Source organism: Martes martes, assembly GCF_963455335.1.
Source record: "Martes martes genome assembly, chromosome: 12".
Classification (NCBI taxonomy): Eukaryota; Metazoa; Chordata; class Mammalia; order Carnivora; family Mustelidae; genus Martes; species Martes martes.
The window spans coordinates 76732187-76756316 of NC_137900.1; the positions used below are offsets into that span (position 1 = coordinate 76732187).

Sequence of the window (24130 nt, forward strand, 5' to 3'; positions counted from 1 at the left end):
CCCTTTATGGCCCTCTGTGCTCTTCACCTGGTTTTCGTTCCATTCATACACTCACGTCTTTGTTTCCTCGGCGGGGATGTCTGCACTCCTCCAGGCCGAGGATGGGCCGTTGGGGCATGCGGGACATGGTCTCTGCCCCAGGACAGCACTTGGTCCGTTAGTGTTGCCCCCCTCCCCAGTGCCCAGAACAGTGCCTGGCACACAGTAAGCACTCAATAAATGTCTGTGTGATTGAACTAGATGGTCTCCATCTGCAGGTCTTCCTCCCTCCGTTGCTGCTTCTTCCCCCAAGCCTCTCCCTCAGCAGTTAGTGATGGGGGCAGACAGGCTGGGCCCAGAGCTCTGAGTGCAGAGCCTCAGCCGGTTCCCGGGCAGCCAGGGTCGTTCTGCCACTAACGCAGCTGCCTCATTTCTCCCCCTCCCGCCCCAGAACCGTACACCTGCGGCGCCTGTGGGATCCAGTTCCAGTTCTACAACAATCTGCTGGAGCACATGCAGTCCCACGCAGGTAAGGGAGTCCCTGGTCTGGGCCGTCCCGAGTGCTCTTCCCGCCCCCCGCCCCCCAGCGCTTGCCCAGAGGCCAGGCCTTCTCTGGAAATGGGCACAGGACCTGGGACCTGCCCTCAGGGAGCCCTGTGGCCCCACAGGGGAGGTCTGTGCTGGAGAGGGTGGTGGGCGCCCAGTTAGGGAGGGGGACGAGCCGAAGAAGGCTTCTTGAAGGTTGTGGCTTTGGCCCCCGAGCATAACCGTAGGAGCTGACTGGGAAGGACCTCAAGGGGGCAAGGGAGTGTGGTTTGAGATCTCAGTGAGCTGAGGCGGGAGCTAGACGGGGCAGAGGGATCCTGCCAGGGCAGCCTGGGCCCAAGCCCTGTCTCCAAGTAGAGGTATGTTCACTGTGACACTGTCCCAGACATGACAGCAGTGGTCCTCAGACTGGAGCGTGCCCCAGGCCCCCGACCCTGATGCCGGGGTCTGTAGGTCTGCGACAGGGCCTGGCGCTGGCGTTTCTGGCAGGTCCTCGGCCCCGTCATGAGTCTAGAGATGAGAGGAGAGCCATCGGGGACAAGCTCCTGGCTAGTGGCTCGCTGTCTAGGCGACCTTTGTATCAGCTGTGCGGCCGCCTTCCAAGTATGTGGTATTAGCGCCCTCCTCTCAGCCATCCTGCTTTCAGAGCCACGCCTCCCGTTTTCGGGGTCTTTTTGCAGCGGTGCCCCGCTTCTGGTCCAGCTTCTGTTCCGGTCAGGCGGATGCCACTGTGTGCGATAGTGGATAAGCCCCAGAGTCACAGTGGTTTCACGTAATCACTGACTTCTGCTATCCCAGCGCAGCCTGACGCAGGTGGCCGGGCTGGCTGGCCTTGACCATGGTGACCGAAGCTCCGTTCTCCCTGTGGCTCCTCAGTCTCCCTGTCTCAGACGGGGCAGCGGGGAGAGCAACAGACTTCCTCCTATACCACTTTGGATCACAAGTGACACGTGGTCCTATGTGCCCACATTCCAGGGGCGAGGAGCACGCCCAGCGCCACTGTCCAGGGACAGCCTGACACACTGTTGGGAGAAATGGGAACCTGGGGCTTCAGCCAACCATCCTTGCCACCCCTCTCCACAAGGCCTCCTGGGGTGGGGGTGGGGGGTGCTTGGAAATGGGAGGAACGTCCCTGACACGCTGGGCCCTGTAGAAGCAGTGGTCGCTGCCATGTCTGTGATGGTGACCGTTACTGCTCGTGCCCCTCTTAGGGCTGGACTGACCTGCACAGAGGAAGCAGGACTGGACCCTCATTTAGGCGGGGGCTGTTCTGTTCTGTGAGCGTGTCCCCTCTTCATTTATTGTGTCCGTCCATTCCTTCCTTCGGCGTGCAGTCATCGGGTGGGCGCTGTCCCCTCAGCGCTCAGTCACGTGCTCTTTGGTGGGGGGAGCTATTATTTATTTCTAACAAACTCATTAAAATCAGAGCAGAGCCACTGTGGCAGCCAGGACATGTGAGCTCTGAGGCCTGGTGTGCCGCCAGGCCGAGTGCCCAGGGCAGTAAACGTGTCCCCCTGTCTGAGCCTTCTCCATCTCGGAAACCTGTCCTGTCCGGCTGTCCTCCCACGAGTCTTCGCAAGCCTTACCCCTCCTGCTTGCCTTGGCCGTCAACCATCCCTCCCCATGGAAGGCTTCGAATGCCCGCTGAAGGCATTCAGACTTGACCCCGTGGGAACCAGTGACAGGCACACCCCTTGGACCAGAGACTCCCACAGTCCAATGTCCGCTGATTCCCCTTCTGAAACCAGGACCCTGCACCTGCCCCCCTGCCAGCTTCTGGAAGCTGAGGCCTGTTAGGGAAGGGTCTGTCTGGGTGCTTAGACAGTTGGGTGGAGGAGGCCATTAAAATGCAAATTGAGGCTGTGCCTGTGGGGCCTTGCTGCTCCCAAGCCTCCCGTCTTGTTTTCTAGGGAGAGCTTTGGGCCGCTTTGTTCTGGTCCACTGCTGGCAAAGAATGCCTCACGGGCAATCCAGTGCAAAGCCAGGCTGAATCCCAGCCAGGCTGAGTCGGGATTAAAGGATTGACTCCATAGAGAAAAATTAAGCGTCATGATCTGTGCAGTTCACGGTGTCGCTGATAAGGGGGATCAGCCTCGAATAACACCAATCTCATTAAGAGGCTGCTGAATGGCATAGGGTAATTCCCCCTAATAAACTTCTTTTCTGTGCTGTAGGAAAATTTGTCTTGCCCCTGGTGTCCGTTCCGGAGTATGTTTTGGTAGTCATCATACCAGAGATCACTAACATTTAGTGAGCAGTTACTATGGGTCAGATGAGGCTGTGCCATTAGATCTCCTGAACGAGCTGACGTTCTCATTCCCATTATATAGATGAAGAAACTGAGGCTCACAGAACAGAATCACTAGCTCAAAGTTGCAGAGCTTGTAAAAGGTATCTAACATCCTGAGCTCTCGCACAGTCCCAAACCTTCCCTTGGAGCCACTTTAGCAGTCTGGACCTCAAGCTTCTCATCTGTGAAGTGGGCCAGTCAGCGCTCTCACAGGCTGGGTGAGGGGACTGATAATGACATCTGTCTCATATTGAGGGTCGTGGTATAGTCTCAGATACTGAAAAGAAAGAGGTGCCTCTTTTCCAAACAGCTGCTTCCTACAGTGGCCCCTCCCCACGAGATGGCCTTGACTCCAGCCCTTTGCGGATGGGGCCGGGCATGTGCACCTGTGGGACTTAGGGGATAGCCACAGAGTAAACTTTTTTTTCTTCTCAAGCTATAAATCAGGCCTTTTCACGGGCATTTACCAAGTACCTCGTCCATATCAGAGGCTGTATCAGTGGGAACTGGAGAAAAAAGTCAATTGAGCCAGCTAATACTAGATGTTGTTCTCCACTGCTGGGTTGAGTCCTCTCCATTCTCGGTCCTGCAGAACGGCAGAGGATAGGGGAATCAGCCTACAGCTTGCCCTGCCCCAGCATTTTGGTTAAGGGGGGGAAACGAGGCCCAGAAAGTTGAAGCAGCTAACTCCAGCTCCTAGCCCACAACCATGGCAGAGCCCGATTCAAACCCCAGGCTTCAAACCTGTGTACACTGGTGGAGAAAGGCAACAAGAAGGGCTGCTGGTTTCCATTCTAGAACATGTGTTCCCCCCATTTTTAATGTAATACCTACTCCTTCAAAGAAATCGGGAACTTGTGGGGAAGTTAGGAAATGAGGCCATGATCTCACTGCTCAGAGCTACCCGCTCTTGTTATGTCGGGATGGACTTCTTTTCATTCATTTTAAAACTGGATTTATGAAGATAAAATTTTACATACATGGAATTCACGCATTTGAAGAGTGCAATTTGATCGTTTTGACATGTGATGGTCATCTGATTACCATTGCTGTCAAGATGTGTAACATGACTGCATCCATCCAGAAGTTCCCTTCTGCCTCCTGGTGGCCAGTCCCCTCTCCGAGCCCAGCCCCGGCAGCCACTCTCTGCTTCCCTTGGCTCTAGTTTTGCTTTTACTGGAGTTTTATATAAACGGAATTTTTTGTGTCTGGCTTTTCTCACTTTGCATGCTTTAGAGATGTATCCACGTTCTGTGTCATCAGCAACCAGTGCTTTTTATTATGGAGTGGGACGCCGTTGTTTGGCCCTGCCACAGTTTGTTTATCCTGTCAGCAGTTGATGGCCACTTAAGTTCTCTGCAGTTTGGGGCTATTATGAACACATCTGCTGTGAACGATCAAGTACGCATTTTTGTGTGGATATATGTTTTTAACTATTGGGTGTACACCTGGGAGTGGAAATCCTGGGTTACGTGATAACTCATGTTTAGGTGGAAATTGCCAGATTGTTTCTGCAAGGGCCTTGTATCATTTTGCCATTCCTGTGAACAGTGTATGAGGGGTGTGATTCCTCCACACCTGTTCAAGGTACTTGCTATGATTTGATTTTTTGTTACAGCCATCCCAATGTGTGCAAAGGCGTATTTCATTATGATTTTCATTTGCATATTCCTGACGAGTAATGACATTGAACATTTGTCTTGTGCTTATTGGCCATTTGAATATCTCCCTGGGAGAAATGTCTGTTCAGATCCTTTGCCCATTTTTAATTTTTTTTTTGTCTTTTTATTGTTGAACTGTAAGTGTTCTTTACATCTTCTGGATATAAGACTTCTACAGGTATACTGTTTGTAAGTATTTTCTCCTGTAGTGCGGGTTGTCTCTTTACTTTCTTGATGCTGGCCTTTGAAGCACAGAAGTTTTAAATTTTGGTGAAGTCCATTTATCTTTTCTTTCATCATGTGTGCTCTTGGCATCTTACCTAAGAAACCAGAGTTTTAGCTTTTACATTTATGACTGTATTCGAGTTAATATTTGTATGAGTTATTATGGGGGGGTCCTGCTTTAGTCTTCTGCACTGTCCAGTTGTCCTACCACCGTTTTTTGAAAATATCCTTTTGCCCATTAAGTTGTCCTTGCACCCTTGTCAAAAATCAGTTGTCCGTAAGTGTGAGGTTTTATTTCTGAAATTTGAATTCTGTTCCATTAATCTGTATGTCCCCGTGCTAGTACTACACTGTCTTGATTAGTATGTGGCTTTGCAGTAGCTTTGAAATCAGGAAGTCTGAGCCCTCCAACTTTGTTTTTTTTGAAGATCATCTTGGCTATTTTGCCTCTCTTGGATTTCCACGTGAATTTTAGGCTCAGCTTGTCAATTACTGTTAAAAAGCCAGCATGGATTTTGATAGGGATCATGTGGAATCTAGATTAATTTGGGAAGTATTGCCATTTTGACAATATTAAATCTTCTAGTCTACGAACATGGAATATCTTTCCGTTTGTTGAAGTCTTTGAGTTCTTCCAACTGTGTTTTTAGTTCTCATTGTACTAAATCTTGCACTTCATTTGTAAAATTATTCCTAACTATTTTATTCTTTTGGATGCTGTTATAAAATGGAATTGTTCTCTTAGTTTAATTTTTGGGGTGTTCATTTGTTAATGTAAAGAAATACAATTGATTTTTTTCATATATGTTGATCTTGTTCCCTGCAACCTTGCTAAACTCACTTATCAGTTCTAATAGTTTTGCGTGTGTGTGTATTTCATGAGATTGTTTATGTACCATAAACCATGTCATCTGCAAATAGAGATAATTTTACTTTTTCCATTCCAATCTGGATGATTTTTTGAAATTCTTAACTATTTTTTCCTCCTTGCCCTGGCTAAAATCACTAATACACGTTGAATAAAAGAGGTGAGACTGGATATTCTTGTCTTGTTCCTGATCTTCAGGGAAAAGTTTTCAGTGTTTAATCATTAAGTGTGATGTTAACAGTGGGTTTTTCAGAGATGCCCTTTTGTCAGGTTGAAAAAGTCCCTTCCGTACCTGGTTTGCTGATTGTTTTTATCATGAAAAAGTATTGGATTTTGTCAGATGTCTTTTCTGCATCTGTTGAGATGATCATGTGGTTTTTGTTCTGTGTTTGATTAATATATTCTATTTGTACATTGAACCAACTTTGTATTCCTGGAGTAAATCCCACTTGTTATAGCTGGATTTGGTCTGCTCTGTTTTATTGAAGATGTTTGTGTCTGTAGTCCTAAGACATAGTGGCCTGTGGCTTTTCGTGTAATTTCTTTGTCTGATTTGGGTATCAGAATAATGTTTGCCTCGTGAAATAAATTGTGAAATGTTGCCTCCTCTGTTTTTGGGAACAATTTGTAAAGAGTTCCTTAACATTAGAATTCACTAATGAACTCACCAGAATCTGGACTTAACTTTTCTCTCTTTTTGTGGAAAATATTTTGAATACTAATTCAGTCTTCTATATGTCTGTTCAGATTTTCTATTTCTGGAATTGGTTTTTGGTAGTTTATGTTTTTCTAAGAGTTTGGGGTACCTGGGTGGTTCGGTTGTTAAGCATCTGCCTTCACCTCAGGTCATCTGACAATCCCAGGGTCCCAGAATAGAGCCCAGCATCAGGCTCCCTGCTCGGTGGGAAGCCTGCTTATCCCTCTCCCACTCCCCCTGCTTCTGTTCCCTCTCTCGCTGTGTTTCTCTCTGTCAAACAAATAAAATCTTTGAAAAAAATTTATTTCATCCAGATTATGTGATTTGTTGGAATACTATCGTTCATAGTATTTCCTTAAAATCTTTTTTGTTTCTATCAACTCAGCAGACTTAAGATGTTTGTTTGTTTGTTTGTTTTTAGATTTCCTTTATCAGGTCCAGGAAGTTTCCTTCTCTTCCTAGTTGGCTAAGAGTTTGTGTCAAGAGTGGCTATTGAATTTTGTCACATTTTTAAAAAGACTTACTTATTTTTAGAGAGACAGTGTGGGGTGCGGGGCAAGGGGAGAGAATCTCAAGCAGACTCCCCATTGAGCACAGAGTCAATCCCATGACCCTGAGATCATGACCCTAGCTAAAACTGAGTCAGACACCTACCTGACTGAGCAACCAGGCTCCTCTGAAATTTTCTCACATTTTAATGTGTACTTCTATCCATAGAGATCATTTTTCTTATTTTCTCTTAGTATAGGGAATTGCACTGATTGGATTTCTTTTTTTTTTTTTTTTAACCTCAACTTATATTTCTGGGGTAAATTCCACCTAGTGATGATGTATTATTATTTTTTTAATATATTGCTGTATTTAGTTTGTTAATATTTGGCGAAGGATGTTTATATGTGTGTTTATGAGGAATATTGGTTTATAGTTTCTTCTCCTGAAGTGTTTTTCTCTAGTTTCGGATCAGAGTAATGCCAGTCTCATAAAATGAGAGATGTTCTTTCTCTCATCTGTTTTCTGGAATAATTTGCATAGAATTTGTATTACTACTTAAATATTTGGTCACATTCTCCAGTTAACCCATATGGGATTTCTTTTTTGTGCCTGTATATGAACTTGATTTCTATAATAGATATTTTAGGTTATCTGTTTCTTCTTGAGTGGACTTCATTCTTTGTATGTTTTAGGGTGTTTGTTTGCCTCACTGAAGGAGTTGCATCATTTTTAATCCCTCTAATATCTGTAGCATATGTAGTGATGTCCCCTTCTCTCATTCCTGATACTGATAATTTGTATCCTTTTCTTTTTTTTTTAATCTTTTTGGCTAAAGGTTTATCACTTTTCTTCATTTTTACAAAAAATGAGTTTTTTGTTTCATTAGTTTTCTCTATTGTATTTATTTTCCGTTTTATTCATTTCTGCTTTTAGCTATAGGATTTCCTTTCTTCTTACTTTAGAATCAATTTGCTCTTCCTCCTTAGATCTTTCTTATGGTGGAAGCTTATAATACTGATTTTAAACCTTTATTTTTTAATGTAATCATTTAGTGCTATACATATGCCTGCTTTAGATGGAACCCACAAATTCTGAAAGGTTATGTTTTAATATTAAGTTCAAACCATTTTCTAATTTCCCTTATGATATTTTTTGGTCCTTGTGATTTTAGAAGTGTGATGTTTATTACTCAGATAGTTGCAGTTTTTTCACTATATTTCTGCCTACTTCCTTTTTCTGGGAGCCAAGTTATATGTGTATTAGGCTGCTTGATCTTGTCCACTGTCTGTTCATTTATGTGCAGTCCTTTTCCTTCATTTCTAACTAACAGTTATTCTCAAGAGGATAGTATAATTGTGGATTTGTCTACTTCTTGTTTCAGGTTTTGCTTCATGTGTTCAGATATATCCACGTTTGGGATTATTATGTTATTCTTGGTATTTTGACTGTTGTCATGGTATAGGGTCTCTTGCTATCCCTGGTAATATTTCTTGTCCTGAGGTCTGTTTTTTCTGTAATGTTATCACAAACATCACTAGCTTTCTTCTCTACTATTTGTATAGCATGCCTTTATTCAGCCTTTTACCCTGTCTTAATATTTAAATAGGTTTCTTATAGATAACATATGGTAGAGTCTTAACTTTTTTTACTAAGCATGACAGTCTCTGGCTTTTATTTGGAATGCGGAGACCATTTATATTTAATGTAATTTTAGTAGTACTGGGTATAAATTTGCCATCTTACTACTTGTTTCCTAATCAGTTCATTTCTTAGTTTCTCTTTCTCTCATATTTATTTCTGCCTCATTTTGGATTGAGGATTTTTTTTAGGATTCCGTTTTTATCTCCACTGATTCATCAAGCCAGCTCTTTGTTTTATTTATTATAGTTTATTTGGGCTTTAAACTATATATTTCTTGTCTAGTCGAGTGGCGTCAGCCAACCTTCCATATTGTATGAGAAACTTTCAGCAGCATCTTCTCTTTCCCTGTCCTGGTCTTTGTGGTATTCTTTTTTTTAAAATAAAGATTTTATTTATTTATTTATTAGAGAGCACAAGTAGGGGGAGCGGGAAGTGGGGAGAGGGAGAAGCAGTCTCCCCAGTGGGTAGAGAGCTAGATGCGGCACTTGATCCCAGGACCTTGAGATCGTGACGTGAGCCAAAGGCAGATGCCCAATGACTGAACCACCCAGATTCCCCTCTTTGTGATATTCTCGTCCTATAGTTTACTGTACATATTATTACTGCAGTTCATTGTTATTATTTTCGGATGAGTAGTCCTTTATCTTTTAAAGAGTTCAAAAGTGAGGGAACATTTTTAATATATATACATTTACCAACGTGTAGTTTACAGCACTCTTCATTTCTTTTGTAGATTTAGATTCTTACTTGATGTTGTTTTTGCTAAGACCCAAAGAAATTCCTTTAATATTTCTTACAGTGCAGGTCTGATTTTTTTGGGAATTTTTTAATCTCAAAAATCTTCATTTGTGAAAGATACTGTCATTGGATTTAGAATTTTAGGTTGGTTGAAAAAAAAATTTAGGATGATCCTTTCTGTTGATGCTTTGTTCCGTTGCCTCTGGGTCTGTTGTCGTTCTTACTGTTGTTCATTGTGTGTAATTTCTCTCCCTCTCTGGCTCCTTCTAAGAGTTTCTTTTCAGTGGTTTTCAGTGATTTTGTCATGATGCTGTGCCTCGGTCGTATTTTCTTTATGTTTATTCTGCTTAGAGTCTGGTGAGCTTTTTGAATCTGGACTTAGACTTTTAATCCAGTTTGGAAAAATTGTGACCATTTTTTCAGGCATTTTTTCTTACCTTCACCCCCTTTTCCTGGGACTCCAGTTACATATATATGAAGTGGCCTGTCTGCTAGCGTCCATGCTCTGATCACTGTCTGCAGCCTTTTACCCTTCCTGTTTTTCATGTTGGGTGGTTCTCTTGCTCTTTTTCCACTGATTTTTTTCTTCTGTGGCATCTGATCTTTTATCTCATACGGTGTGTTATTTCCCAGGATTATTTTTATATCTACAAGTTCCAGTTGAGCTGGTTAGTTTTAGTTTTGGGGTTTTCGCATCTTCTGTTTCTCTCCTGATGGTGTTCATGTTTCCCTTCATGTCTTTGAGCGCATTTATGGTATTTATAACACCCCTGTAAGCTCCTTACTAGATAATTCCATCATCTCTGTCCTTTGTGGCTCTGTTTCTATTGATTGGTTTTTCTTCTGCTTGATAGGTCGTATGTTCCTACTGTTTGGAATGCCTGGTCGATTTTTTATTGCATAATCGACATTGGGAGTTTTTATATTGTTAGGTGCTAGATTTTGAAAAAACATTGACCTTTGTTCTGATTTACAGGATAGTAACATAGGACCACCTTGATACTTTGGAGGCTTACTCTTAAGATGTATTATGGCAGAGGGGGCGCCTGGGTGGCTCAGTCATTTAAGCCTCTGCCTTTGGCTCCCGTCATAATCTCAGGGTCCTGGGAATTGGGCCCCGCCTCAGGCTCTCTGCTCAGCAGGGCAGCTGCTTCTCCCTCTCCGCCCCACCCCTACCCCCTGCCACTCATTCCCTATCTCAAATAAATAAAATATTAAAAAAAAAAAAAAGTATTAGGGCAAGTCTAGTGCAGCCCTTAATCTGTTGTTAATTTTGCCCCATAATGAGGGGACCCTACCCAATTCCTTACACATTGTGGTCTTTCCTTTCTGGTTGAGGGAATACAAATTATTTCCTCCCTGCCCCCTCCACTTGGTGCTTTCTAGTGATTCTTTACCCAGTCTTGTGGAATTTGACCCTGTACTTGGGCAGATGAGGATTCAGCAGACTTCAGGGAACCCTACTGAAGGTCTCCAGCGTGTGCTTTCTTTATGTAACTTCTTCCTCTCTGGTACTTTCCCTGTAAATACTAGCTCCCTTGGGCGTCCCTAAACATTGGCTTCTGCCTCTTCAAATCAGCAAGACCTCTGGGCTCTGTTCCCGTTCCCTGTCCCCGTGCTGCCGCCTGCGAACTGCTTTCAGGCCAGCTGGGCCAGTGGTATTACCACATTTTTTCACCCTTTTCGGGATCAGAACCTGGGTTATCTGTCCGAAAGCAGTGGAATTGTGACTCACAGTTGTTTCCAACTGGAAGAGCCATTCCTGGGGCAGGTCATGCTTCATGGGTGGAAGTGAAAAGTCCCCGGTCCCCTGCCCAACCCGACCGCCTCCGGCCTATTTTTGGTGCATGGATTTATTTGTTATTTGACTTTCAAGTCCAAAATACAAATATAAATAATATGTATAAATTGTGATGAGATCATTTCATTATGCCTTTTCTCTTATTATTACAGTCTGTGCAACCACCTTTTTTAGTGATTAGAGTATGTTCCTTTGAGTGGATATCCTGGAGTTTCTTTTTTGTTTGTTTGTTTGTTTTTTGGGGAGGGGATGTTTTTGGTTTTGTTTTTTCCTGGAGTTCCTTAATTACCCCCGCAGGACTAAACATGTAGATACTGGGGAAGCCTCTTCCCTTGCTATGAAAATTGTGGCCTTGGCCTCCAGGGCCTCAAGCCTTGAACTGAGAACAATGGAAGATGCTGGCAACCCTGAGCCAGTGTCATTGGCCTGCTCATCTCCTTGCATTTGTGATTCTGCCTGTAAGATGATGTCTCAGGGAAATAAACCCACCACCACAACAGAAGCACAGAGAAATGATAGTAGAATATTAGGCAAGTAGGTTAATAGCAGAAACAGTAGGTGCCTATTGGAAATGGCCCAGAAATTAGGTACTCGGTGTGTGGTTCAGCAACCCATGGGGGATCTACAACGGAAGACTGTGTGGTCATTTGTAATGACAAGCACAGTACTTGGACCGTTTCTGCTCAGAAACGATTCTATAAAAATGGCAAGGAGTCGCAGTGAAAGGAGGATAATAGGCATGTGCCATTTTGTCTGTCTGTCCGTTAGCAAGAGAGAGACCAGGTGGGCTGGGGGTGGGGAGGGGCAGAGGGCAGGGGAGAGAGAGAATGTTAAACAGGCATCACGCCCAGCATGGAGCCCGACGTGGGGCTCAGTTTCATGATCCTGAGATCATGACCTGAGCTGAAATCAAGAGTCCGAGTCTCAACCCACTGAGCCCCTGGGGCGCCCAGCATGTACCGTTTTGATTCAGTTGCATATGCACAAGTAAACAGAAGTTAGGGAAATGATGGAGCAGGCATTAGGAATCAGGGACCTTGGATGTCTGTCCCAGCCCTGCCTTTGGGTTTTTTGGTGTGATCTGGGGCAGATCCTTTCCTGTCTCTGGGCGTCAGTTTCCACCTCTGACAGGGAAGGGGGTTGAGAACTTAGTATCCTATAGGGCTTTGGTTTGGTTTTGTTCCTTTAATTAAATATTTAGTCAATAAACTGAAAAGATGGGAAAGCACACTTGAGAGAAGTGAGAGAATGTGAGGTCCCTTAGGCCCCTTGCTGTACCTGGCCCACCTCGGCCATTTCTGAGGTAGAATGTGGGGTTGTGTGTGGGTGTGAGGCCTCCCAGGTCGAGTTGGGGCAGCGGTTCCCATCCGCTGGACAGTTACTCTGCACCTGGCCCCGTGCTCTGGTCTCTCCCTGCATTCTCTTGGTGGTCCTTCCAGCCCGTGTGTCCCACCCATGTGCTCATATTCCTTCTTTCAAGTGACAAAATTGAGGCTTTGCAAGCATCAGAGGTTGTCTGAGCAGGAGCCAGGGTTGGGACCCAGGCCTGCATCCTAGAAGTCTTATTTGGACTTCACCTGCCCTGCTGTCATTCTCGTCTTGGGAGTTGGCAGGCCTCTTGCACCTCAGGGTCACATGCTGTCCCTTTTGTGCCTGCAGCGGACAACGAGAACAACATCGCCTCCAACCAGTCCCGATCACCGCCTGCTGTTGTAGAAGAGAAGTGGAAACCCCAGGCCCAAAGGAATAGCGCCAACAACAGTAGGTCTCTCCCAGGCCAGAGCCCGGGGGTTCGCAGAGGTCTTCCCCGTGCACCTCTAGCCCCGGCTCCGGTCACTGCCCTGTGCTCCCCCATCCCACCACCTGTGCCTCTCATACTGGTGCAAGACCACGTCTGAAGCTCTTACACACCTAAGACCTCACCTGTGGGAATTCCGCTCTCACTGTGAGGGCAGAAGGAAGCCTGGGGAGAAGAGGTGATGTTTTTGTGGTCAGAGCGCTTGTATTTAGTCATAGAGTCAGAACTGGAATCCACTTTCTGCAACTTATGTTGGCTGCTCTTTCCTGATGCTGTGGCTTCATTTATTTTAGAGATTCCTTTCTTGGGGTCAATTCCTATATTGAGGAAGAAGTTAGACTAGTTGGCTTCAAGAGCTAGGTGAATGACGCGTGCAGCAAGTATGTTGCACACGTCCCACTGTATTCTCTTCCCGTGCTCATGGCAGGCATTACTAGTCAGTCCCAGAACGTTATTCCTCTGAGGCTCACGGTGTGCAAGGTGAAACCTCCTCACAGTTCCTAATACTAAGTGCTTGAGCAGTAGGCTGCCGCCAGACAGAGGGACCTCAGATGCCAGGTTTAATGACATCTCTCTCTGTGTCCTCCGCCAGCCATAACCAGTGGCCTGACACCCAACAGCATGATCCCCGAGAAGGAGCGGCAGAACATCGCAGAGCGGCTGCTACGGGTCATGTGCGCCGATCTGGGTGCGCTGAGCGTGGTGAGCGGGAAGGAGTTCCTGAAGCTGGCCCAGACGCTGGTGGACAGCGGCGCCCGCTATGGGGCCTTCTCGGTCACGGAGATCCTGGGCAACTTCAACACGCTGGCGCTGAAGCACCTGCCGCGCATGTACAACCAGGTGAAGGTGAAGGTGACGTGCGCCCTGGGCAGCAACGCCTGCCTGGGCATCGGTGTCACCTGCCACTCACAGAGCGTCGGCCCCGACTCGTGCTACATCCTCACGGCCTACCAGGCCGAGGGCAACCACATCAAGAGCTACGTGCTGGGCGTCAAGGGCGCGGACATCCGTGACAGCGGCGACCTGGTGCACCACTGGGTGCAGAACGTGCTGTCAGAGTTCGTGATGTCAGAGATCAGGACGGTGTACGTGACAGACTGCCGGGTGAGCGCGTCGGCCTTCTCCAAGGCCGGCATGTGCCTTCGCTGCTCAGCCTGTGCCTTGAACTCGGTGGTGCAGAGCGTGCTGAGCAAGCGGACGCTGCAGGCCCGCAGCATGCATGAGGTCATCGAGCTGCTCAACGTGTGCGAGGACCTGGCGGGCTCCACGGGCCTGGCCAAGGAGACCTTCGGCTCGCTGGAGGAGACCTCGCCGCCGCCCTGCTGGAACTCAGTCACCGACTCGTTGCTGCTGGTGCACGAGCGCTATGAGCAGATCTGCGAGTTCTACAGCCGCGCCAAGAAGATGAACCTTATCCAGAGCCTCAACAAGCACCTGCTCAGCAACCTGGCGGCCATCCTGACGCCCGTCAAGCAGGCGGTCATCGAGCTGAGCAACGAGAGCCAACCCACCCTGCAGCTAGTGCTGCCCACCTACGTCCGGCTGGAGAAGTTGTTCACGGCCAAGGCTAACGACGCAGGCACCGTTAGCAAGCTATGCCACCTCTTCCTGGAGGCCCTCAAGGAGAACTTCAAGGTGCACCCGGCACACAAGGTGGCCATGATCCTGGACCCGCAGCAGAAGCTGCGGCCTGTGCCGCCCTACCAGCACGAGGAGATCATTGGCAAGGTGTGCGAGCTCATCAACGAGGTGAAGGAGTCCTGGGCCGAGGAGGCTGACTTTGAGCCCACCGCCAAGAAGCCCCGCTCCGCCGCGGGCGAGCACCCTGTGGCTCAGGAGGACGATCGGCTGGGGAAGAACGAGGTGTATGATTACCTGCAGGAGCCCCTCTTCCAGGCCACCCCCGATCTCTTCCAGTACTGGTCGTGCGTGACCCAAAAGCACACGAAACTCGCCAAGCTGGCCTTCTGGCTGCTCGCGGTTCCGGCCGTGGGGGCCAGGAGCGGGTGTGTAAATATGTGTGAGCAAGCACTTCTAATCAAAAGGAGGCGGCTGCTCAGTCCGGAAGACATGAACAAACTCATGTTTCTGAAATCCAACATGCTTTAAGACTTCGGGACGCTGACAAGGAAGACAAGAGAAAGAGAAGAGAAACGTTAGGAAAAAAAAAAACCACATACACACACAACACTGTCGCAAAGGAAAAGGAATTTAAGTTCTAAACACTGTGGACCTCATTATAAACGCCCCCCTGGAAACTTAAGTGCTTTTTCAGCGTGCGTGTGCATGTGGTGTGCACACGCGTCCGAGCGCGTGGGCCGCGGGTGTGCAGCACGGGGGAGGGGGTGCTGTGCTCGCCCGCGCGGCCCCCCACAGCCTTGTGCATGCGTGCACACACACACACAACCCTGGTGCGTGCATACGTGCCTGCTCGCAGGCTCCTGTGCATTAAGCTGGGTGTGTCAGGAAAGCTATGTGGGAAAGAGGGAAGACGCTTCACCTCCTTTTCTCAGTGAGGGGGCTGCAAAGACTCCGTTTTCAGGTGTGCAGATTGGTAAAAGGCTGATGTCGTAAAATGTTCAGGCAGCTGAGATCTGAAGTGACTTGACGTTCTCTGTCCTTGCCCCCATGGCTTCCCCGTCTCCCCCTCTCCTGTCCCCCTCCCCCCAGCCCTCCTGACCACACCGCCTCCCCCACCCTCCCCGCCCCCGGCTGCTCTGCCATGGATTCTCCAAACCGCATCAGACGGACAGTGTCTGCACTGGACTGTGTTCTCGTTCACCTTCAGGGCATTGAGCTGCTGCCACCGAGCTTCCTCCCCGTGGGGGGGTGGTCCCGGGGCAGCCGCCTTAGAAACACACCTATCTATCTCCCCAAATCAGGAAAGGAGACTTTAAGAATATAAAGCTGACTTTTTGCTTTTTAATATAAGATAGGAAAAAAAAGACATTTTTTAAAGAAGTATAGATACTGTCTCCACTCCTTAATAATTTTTTTCCCTAACGTTTTAGCAGTTTTTACTTTTTTTTTTTTTCCCCTCCCTCAAATTTGATTTTAGACTCTGCTAGGAGGCACTGAATGTCTGTAACTTATGTTTTGGAGGTTTTTTTGGTTTTGTTTTTTGTTTTTTCAGTTGCCCTTTTTGTTCCTCAAATCACACTGTAAACTAGCTCATCTCAGTGGTACCTTCAGTAGCCTAAGGTTTTTATCAGCCCTCCCTGTACCGTCCCATGTTCATGTATTCGAACGGCCAAGACCTCGAACTTGGCTCTGCTGTTTGGAAACCAGGAGTGGGGCTGGAGTCACAGGTTTCACGGACGTGGGGTTCGGTGGAAGCCATAGGGAAGCGTGTGGCTTAGGAGTGCTCGCGAATGTACGCGGAAGACCCGCCCTCCCGGTTCGCCGCATCTGGTACCGCGAATGTCTGACTTCTGTACCCAGAGTGCATTACACTACTCGCCACGTCACTGACACTTCCAGCTCAGCGGGGACTCCCGAGTCCCTCCACGTTCACATCCGTCGCACCTCAGACCCACAGCCCCTCCCCCCTCCCCGGGGCCCCATGGGGTTCTTCTGGTTCCATTGCCCCAGGCCTGGGGGGGGGGGTCCTTCCCCTCGTGAACCTCGGCCCTCCTGCCAGGACAGTAGTTGAGCTTGGTGCCTTGGGGGCCAAAAGGTTGATGTCTGGAGGGCACAGTGGCATCAGGCCACATTTAACGTGAGGCTGTGAAAGATGGATTTTCTCTCTGTGAGCAGTTTAGGTTCTACGCACTCAGTCCACGTGCCAAGAGCGTGGCCCCTTTGCCCTCCCAGGAGGTGGTTCTGTCAGGGTCAGCACTCCACCACCACCCCCCCAGCCCTCCCACGAGTAATGTGCTGGTGGCCTCTGGCCCCCCAGTGGCCATGGCTAGTGGGATAGATGGTTACACTGAGGGCTTCAGGCTAAGAATGACCACCCTCACAGAGGGCTCTTTGCAAAGAAAGGCATGTTTCACCATCTTGAGGGTTGACCAAGTCTGCTCCCTCCCTTCCTGGTAATAAAGCATTACTTAGCAGTGAGATACCTCGATTCCAAAAAGCACTGTACAACAGGTCCCTCCCCGGGTCCGTTAGCAGATCGGGAAGTCAAGTTAGTCCAAAAACTCGAGAAGGCTTAGGATTGATCTTAGACCAGAATGGTGTCCCTGGGGGCCAGGCCTGCTCACGTCGCCTCGTGAGAACTAACCCAGCTTTTCCCTCAGAGTCTTGGACAGACTGAAATGCATCACAACAGGCCGTTCACACCTTCGCTCCGGCAAGCGGTGGTCTCAGGAACCAGTGTGCCGTTGCCTCTCCTGGAGAAGTTCTAGGTATTTCCCCCACATTTCCAGCCGGGGTCACACCACCAGAAGAGCCTCCATCTGCACTGGACAGTCACCTCATGTCACTCGAGAGAGCGTGGGAGCAGCAGGGAACTTTTTGATCTGATTTTTGGGGACGTTCCAGAAGGTAGCTGCGAGGCTGCTGCGGAAGGGTCCATGACTTGGCGCTTCCCACCACACCTGGAGGATCAGAGCTTTGTGTGTTTGGTGGGAACAGAACCTTGGAGCCTATCATCCCGTCCCGAGAGCAGAGCTGTTCTGCGTTGCCCCATTATCGGGCCGGACATTTCACTTTCTTGCAGAGCCATCAGAGACCAAGCCCAGAGACTCATTTAGAGCACTCCACATTCTCTTCAGAACACGGGGCTATCTGCCCTCCAGAATCAAAGTCTGTGTAAGTCTAGTTAGCTACACTCTAAGTGTCGAGTCATAAGTGTCACCCTCGTTCTGTTCTAACTTCCCACCTCCTTTCAACCCTTTGGGCTTGGCTCGCTCTGTAGGTTTAGGAGAGATGCTGCTAGGTGCTCTGAAAGCTGTCTCCTGGGGCTGCCTCATCCGGATTCAGTAACAAGGTGGCAGGTAGTCCTTTGTCTCTTGCAGCCGCTGGTTTCCCCCAAAAGGTGTCACCAACAGGAACAGCTGCATCAAGGTGCCCCTTCGGTCTGCCTCCTCATGCATGCGGTTCCCGTAGTGTGAATCTTGCTGAAGTGAACAGCTTCGGAAAACCCAAAGATCTCACAGGTCCAGCCACTGGCCCCTCATTTCCAGCAATATCCACCTTATCCAAATTCTAGTTTAGCCAAAGGATTGAGGGTAGACTCTTCTAGTTCATCTCCCTGCTCCTCCTCTGGCACCAACCTTGCGAAGGATTTTGTCTTCGGCTCCCCGCGTTCTGTGACCACTATGGGACTTTCTACCGCAGGCAGTTGGTTGCTGGCAGGCGGGGCAGTAGGGCCATCTCAGTCATGTTTTTGGCAGCTCAGTGTGGTCGTCTGCTGAACTTGGACACAACTTGACTCAAGCCATGTGATTCCCGGTACGGAAGTGGTCTGGTTTTGACACATGTGGATCCCAGAGAGGAGAAGAGAGAGCACATCTCCATCCTGCAGGATGTCCTCCCCTCATCTGAGGGGAGGCTTCACCTCAGGCTTCACCACCAAAGCCCGGGCCAAGGACTGCAGCCTCATGAGTGGTCAATCTGAGTGGTCCGGGCGCGGATGCTCTGGTCCCAACACTGTTCTCCCTCCCGGCGCCTGGGCCCACCAGCCAGGCCTCAGATAGTGGTTAGAAACCGGGAAACAAAATGGAAGGGCCTCGTGAGCAAAGCTGCTGCCGGATCCCCGAGCACGTGCCATCCGACAGCCTTGGGCTTCGAGTTCAGGCTTTGGCTCTTGGTGGGAAAAGGGTACAAAGGTTTCCTGGTCAGGAGAGAACGGTCCAAGGAAGGACTTTCTTTTTACACCTGGTTCGTAAACTGGCAAGTGTTCTCCCCTTGAGTTTCCTCTTTCATCTCCTGCACTTTGAAGAAACACCAGGGAAAAACTCTGCAAGGCGTGTTTTCCACTGTGAAGCTGAACCTCGGCCTTCGGGGGTTCCCTGTGCTCAGCTGAGGCCACCTGCTGCTGCCCGGACTGGGACTAGACTCCTCGGCGAGGGGCCACCTGGAGAGACATCAGGGATACGGCGCGCGCTCTCGGGGGCCACACATTCCCAAGAAAAGTTCGGAGTGAAGCTGGGTTGTGGATGGAGGAGGAAGGTCCTGTGAGCAACAGCCGGGAAGGGGACGGTGCCTGGATGTTGTCACCATGATGGACGCGCTCGCAAAGATGGGAAAAGGAGGCACACGGGGTGTGGTGGGCAGCCGCCTCCTGCCCAGCTGAGCTGGGGTGAGTTCATAGCTTTGCCCTTGGCCTTGAGAATGGTGGCAACGCCCATTTTCCTGCGATGTACCTGACGGGGAGCTCCTGGAAAGGCTGCTGGTTAGAACGGAGAGGCTGAGTCCAGCCCAGGCTGTCCCCTGGAGACGGTAGGCGGGGGCTTCGGTCTCAGCCCTGCTGGCCTGGCCCCAGCCCCCAGCTCCAGCTGGGCCTGCCCCTCTCTTCACTGTGGCTCATGTTTGCTAGGCCAGTTATGGTGAACCAATGATACGGTGTTGTTTTTCTTCTTATGTTTCCCTCCTGGGTTCCTTCTTCAAGGTTTTCTGGAGGATTTTGTTGTCACCATTTTGTTTTTCTTCCTCTCTCATTTGGGTTTGAGGGTCGTGGTCAGTAGAGGCCTGCCTTTTCCCGGAGGGGGCCCTGTGGTTTCTGGGAGAGGAGGCACCTGCTTCTGCTTTGATGAGGGTGAAGATCCCGGGGTCGCTGTTCACTGTATTCACGTCCCCGCCGCCACCACGGGTGTTGCTTCCAAGACCCAACTCCTGTCCAGAGAAGGGTTGGCTAGGTCTGCAGTTGGGCATCAGCATCAGGACCCACGGGTCCTACCCACCTGCACGTCCCCACTGGACACCTTGACTCTTCGAACCAAAGTTCCTTAAAGGGGCACAGCCCAGCCTTGTCCACAACCTCAGGGGCCTGGGATCCCTGTGGCGCTTCCTGATGTCCAGTTGGCCGAGACCGTGAGGTCTGAGACCAGCCGGAGGGAAGCCTCCTCCCACAGCCCAGGTGCCAGCTGGTCCCTGCCCGGGGCCCTCCCTCCTGCCCAGCCAGGGTGGCCGGGTTCCCCGGGTGGTGAGCCAGCTCGTGGACTGGCGTGGGGCTGGGACTCGCCAACCAGGAGAGAGAGGACCTGCTGGGCAGTGCGTCCGGGGCCATTCAGATCTCAAGCATCAGGAAATCATTTTGTACAACCACCCGAAGCAGAGATATTTTTTAAAAAACGTAAATTATTTTTCAGTTGTGTTCTGATCCTTTTTCTTTTCTCCCTGCAAACTTCACATCGGTGATTCTTTCACATCAGGTAAATCTTGAGAAAGCCTTGGTGCCCCTTCCTGCCCGCGCCCCGCTCAGTAACCACGTGCGTGCACCCCCCCACCCCCATCCTTTCTCAGTAGTTAAAGATGTTCTAGGCAATACCATAGGCACATCTGACTGTGTCTCTCTCTCCGAGTGCAAGAAACTCAAGTCATCTTAAAAAAAAAAAATACAAAAAAAAAAATTTACAAAAAAACAAACACAAAAAAAATATCTTTTTTAGGCCAGAGTTTTCTACAGGTATTAATGAATATTTTTCTTAATCCTTATAAGTTTTATGTGTTTAATATTTCTTAATACCGGTAGCATTAATTTATACTTTTGTAGCAACACAATATTTTTATAAACAGCCAGTGCTTGGCTCCAGTCTTCACGAGGGGTTCATGCAGGGGCCCTCTTGGGGCCCTGTGTACCATGTACTGTATTTAAAAAAAAGTTACCTAGTGTCACCCTTGCTGTGTTAATTAACAAAAGACGTTGTTTGCGGTCTCCCGTGTCGTCGGTGTGGCTCCGGCGGCTCTCCAAGGAGTCACGTTGCATGGGGGTTGAGTTGACGGTTCTTGTGATCTGTAAACCCCCGAGACCAAACTTGAGGGTTTATTTAGGGTTTTCTGTTTGTCCTTTGGGTTTTTTCGTTTCACTTTGTTTTGGTACCGTATCTCCATTTACAGCCAAATCAGTTTCGTGATGTTTAAAACTTTTTCTGATGTCAAATGGAGGAAAGGAACAGAAAAAAAAAAAAAAGAAAAAAAAAGATTTTTACAGAGTAATAAAATTTAAAACTGAGCTGTTTAAATGTTGCTGTTTTTACCTGTCTGTTCTTGTCCGAAAGTGGGACATTCCCAGGAAGAAGAGGAAGGTTCCACTTGGTTCCTTAAATCGCCAAAAGCCCTAGCCCAGAATTCACTCCCCATCCCCCGAATTCTTGCAACATTATTTCCCAGTTGGTTGATGCCAAGGCAAAAAGACATCCTTTTAATGGTTAGAGAGGATCAGTTACTTAAATGATTTCATGTCAGTGTTGTATTTATGGTTTTACAATAAAACAACCTTTAGGAAGATGGCAGTGTGTGGTCTTATTTCTTGGGTTTGGCATCGGGCCATGTCATCCAGTGAGGAGTGCAGCGCGGGGCAATAGAGACAGGTGAGAGGCAGGACCGCTGGGCGCGACAGAGTCGGATGGAGTCCATGCTGAAGGGACACGGTGAGGTCGGGGATATCGTCTCAGCTGAGCGGACACGTCCAGCCCCAGAGTCGGCTCAGCCCATGTGAGGTCAGTGCTAGGGCCCCTGTGGGCCTTGCTTAGGGACCCTTGTCCCGTGGAAGGAGGATGAACTTAATCTGCGTCCTACATGTCCGGTGTCTCAGGGACACAGCCACATTTGCCTTGTGGCCACTGCTGTGCCTCTTGCCTCTGGTGGCCCTGTACTCAGCAACCTTGGGTGACCTGTGTGACTGTGTGTTGTATCCTCTTCCATCTAGGGAAGGGTGCGGCTTTGCCAGATTCCTGATGACATCTGTGGTTCTAAACATGTTAAAAATCTGTGCCCTCCACAGTGAGCTCTGGGGTACCAGCCTGGGTGGACTTCAGCTCAGTCTCACCCGGAGCCTCGCACCCCCAGCACGCACATCAGTGCTTCGAGTCAAGCTGAGGGCAGGTCGAAGGAGAGGTGAGGCCCCCAGAAGGTGAGCAGCGTTCTGAGTGGGCCGGAAGGGCGCGGGGGTGCTGCTGTCGAAACAGTCTGTTGTGCTTTCTCCTGGCCTCAACCAGATGGTGGGGTGCGGTCCCTGAAGAGGATGTTGCATGGATTGGCCGGACAAATCCCACCAGATCGCATGTGGAGCTTCCTTGACAGGTTGCCGAGCTGGACCCTCTCCCACAGGGCATGAGCCCTCCCTTCGGGACCATCCTGTGGGAGTTTCCTGTGACGAGTACCCGGGGACATGGCCCAGAGCGGTTGACTGACGTTTCATCGAGGAGTTTCCATGCCGTCTAAAACAACTCAGGAGCCTCCTGTAGCTCAACGAGTCCTACCCCAAGCCGGAACATCACAGTCCCAGAAGACCAAGGGCGTGGCCCAGAGCCTTCATGCCGCCGAAGGGCCAGCCTCTGGGTTTTTAAAAAAAGAGGGGGTACGTGTTGTTACTAAAGCAGCCACATTGATTTTGTACCAAATGTGACCAGTATTTTGAAGAGAGAATTTTAGGTAAGGATACTTGAGAACCACGCCGAGTCTTCATTCAGGGCAGCCTCGACAGAAGGGTTCTGGGGCCCGCAGGGGTGAGTGGCCCGGGCTCCGGGCTCCGGGGCACAGACGTGCTTCAACCCTGCCTGTCCATCTCTGGCACCTGACAAGGCAACAGGCCCCTGGGGGACTGCAGGGGAGCCCCCGGCTCGAGGGACCTTCTCCCCTCAGCCCCTGCCCCGTGGCCTGCGGGGTGCTGTCCCACGGCTGCTGGCATGTATTTCAGGAGAATCAAGAAACCTTAGATTTTTTTTTAATGGAAGACCCATTTTTAAATGGTGAGTTTGGAACTGTGAAAAATACCTTGGGAACCAGCATCCCGTGTCCAGCTGCAGCTGCTTCCCGCCTGAGGCTTGCTGTCTCTGCTTGAGGCGTTTGTCCGTCAGGGCCCTTCAGGTGCTCCCCTTCAGAGCACCGGAGGTGGCCAGCCCTGATGCGTGAGGCACGAATGGGGGCGGGCGGGGGTGGGGGGCGGCCGGGGGGCGGGAGCAAGGTATGGCTGTAGGGCATGGTGACCTTTGTTCAGGCAGAGAGCTTGTCTGGTCTCCCTGAACCTGTGTCCCTGCCCCTGACCCACCCACTCCTATCCAGAGAGTCCTGGCCGTGACCGCACACTGTCCCCTCCCGACAGTCCTCTTGGGAGGAACCGGGAAACTCCAAGCTTAGGACGTTAGGGAGAAGCAGGGGCTCTCTCTCTCTGTTCTGGCCAAGGGGGCTGCAAAGCTTTCTAGCGCCCAAATCCTTGCCTCTGGATTCATCCCTCCCTCCCTCCGTCCTTCCCTCCTTCCTTACGAGTCTCGTAAGCAAACGGGCCAATGGCCTGAGAGGGGCCCTTGACTGAATCAGGTGCCAGCCCTCAGCACACGGGTCACCCTGCAGAGAAGAGGTGTGCCGGCTTGCATCGCCACTTCAGAGGACACAAAGCCGGGGGGTTATCCTGCAGCAGCACCTCTCCGGGCTCTGGGTGGATGGACCCAGCAAGAGGAATTTGTAAATCAGTAGCTTGTAAATCCTGTGTCTGTTGGAAGCTCCTGGAGTCACGTTCTGAGGCTAAGTTGGTGGCCAAACCAACTTAGACAGTTGGACTTGGACAGTCTGCCTATTTTCTTTCTCAAGGGAGGACAAGCCAGGCCAGGCTGAGGGCTTCTGGCCCTGCTCCGGTGCCTTGCCAGTCCCAGACGCCATGTGAAGGTCAGTGACATTCCCCTTAGGGGGCAAAGGGCCAGAGTGAGGCTCCCAGGAGATGGGATCTCGAAAGCCTCATAGGGAAACAGCCTGAGGCTTTTTTTTTTTTTTTAAGATTTTTATTTATTTGACAGAGATCACAAGTAGGCAGAGAGGCAGGCAGAGAGAGAGGAGGAAGCAGGCTCCCCGCTGAGCAGAGAGCCCGATGCGGGGCTCAATCCCAGGACCCTGGGATCATGACCTGAGCCGAAAGCAGAGGCTTTAACCCACTGAGCCACCCAGGCGCCCCCAGCCTGAGGCTTTTTATCCCCTGGCAGCTGGTGCTGGGACAGGGCTGTGACTAAGGTAGGACACTGGAGTAGGTATTGGTGGCCCCAGGACACAGACTGCTGCAGGCAGGGTGGTCAGTGGCTGTGACTGGCCCCGGGGCCTGGGCACACAAGGGCACAGTCCTCTCTTCCGAGACCCTGGGTAGCTGATGACCCGGTCAGGCCTCTCCCAGAAATAAGTACCCAGAGGTTTTTCTCCCCTCCTCTTTTCTGGCTTTAATAAAACAAACAGTCCCATTTTGTACTACTGTGGAGTAAACAGAACTAGGATTAAGGTCTCATAATTTGCGTAGCCAATTTC

At 49.6% G+C, this 24130-nt stretch overlaps 1 protein-coding gene across 4 annotated transcripts in view; it reads left to right on the plus strand.

Moving 5' to 3' along the window:
- The window catches only part of ZNF618 (zinc finger protein 618), a 176253-nt gene extending 161356 nt beyond the window's left edge, over positions 1-14897 (plus strand). For all 4 annotated transcript variants that reach the window (XM_080820669.1, XM_080820670.1, XM_080820667.1 and 1 more), the window contains 3 exons: positions 431-508; positions 12598-12699; positions 13329-14897. In XM_080820669.1, coding sequence (XP_080676795.1) covers positions 431-508; positions 12598-12699; positions 13329-14845 — 1697 coding nt within the window. In that variant the 3' untranslated portion in view covers positions 14846-14897. The remainder of the gene's footprint in view (positions 1-430; positions 509-12597; positions 12700-13328) is intronic.
- Positions 14898-24130: the final 9233 nt, after the last annotated feature.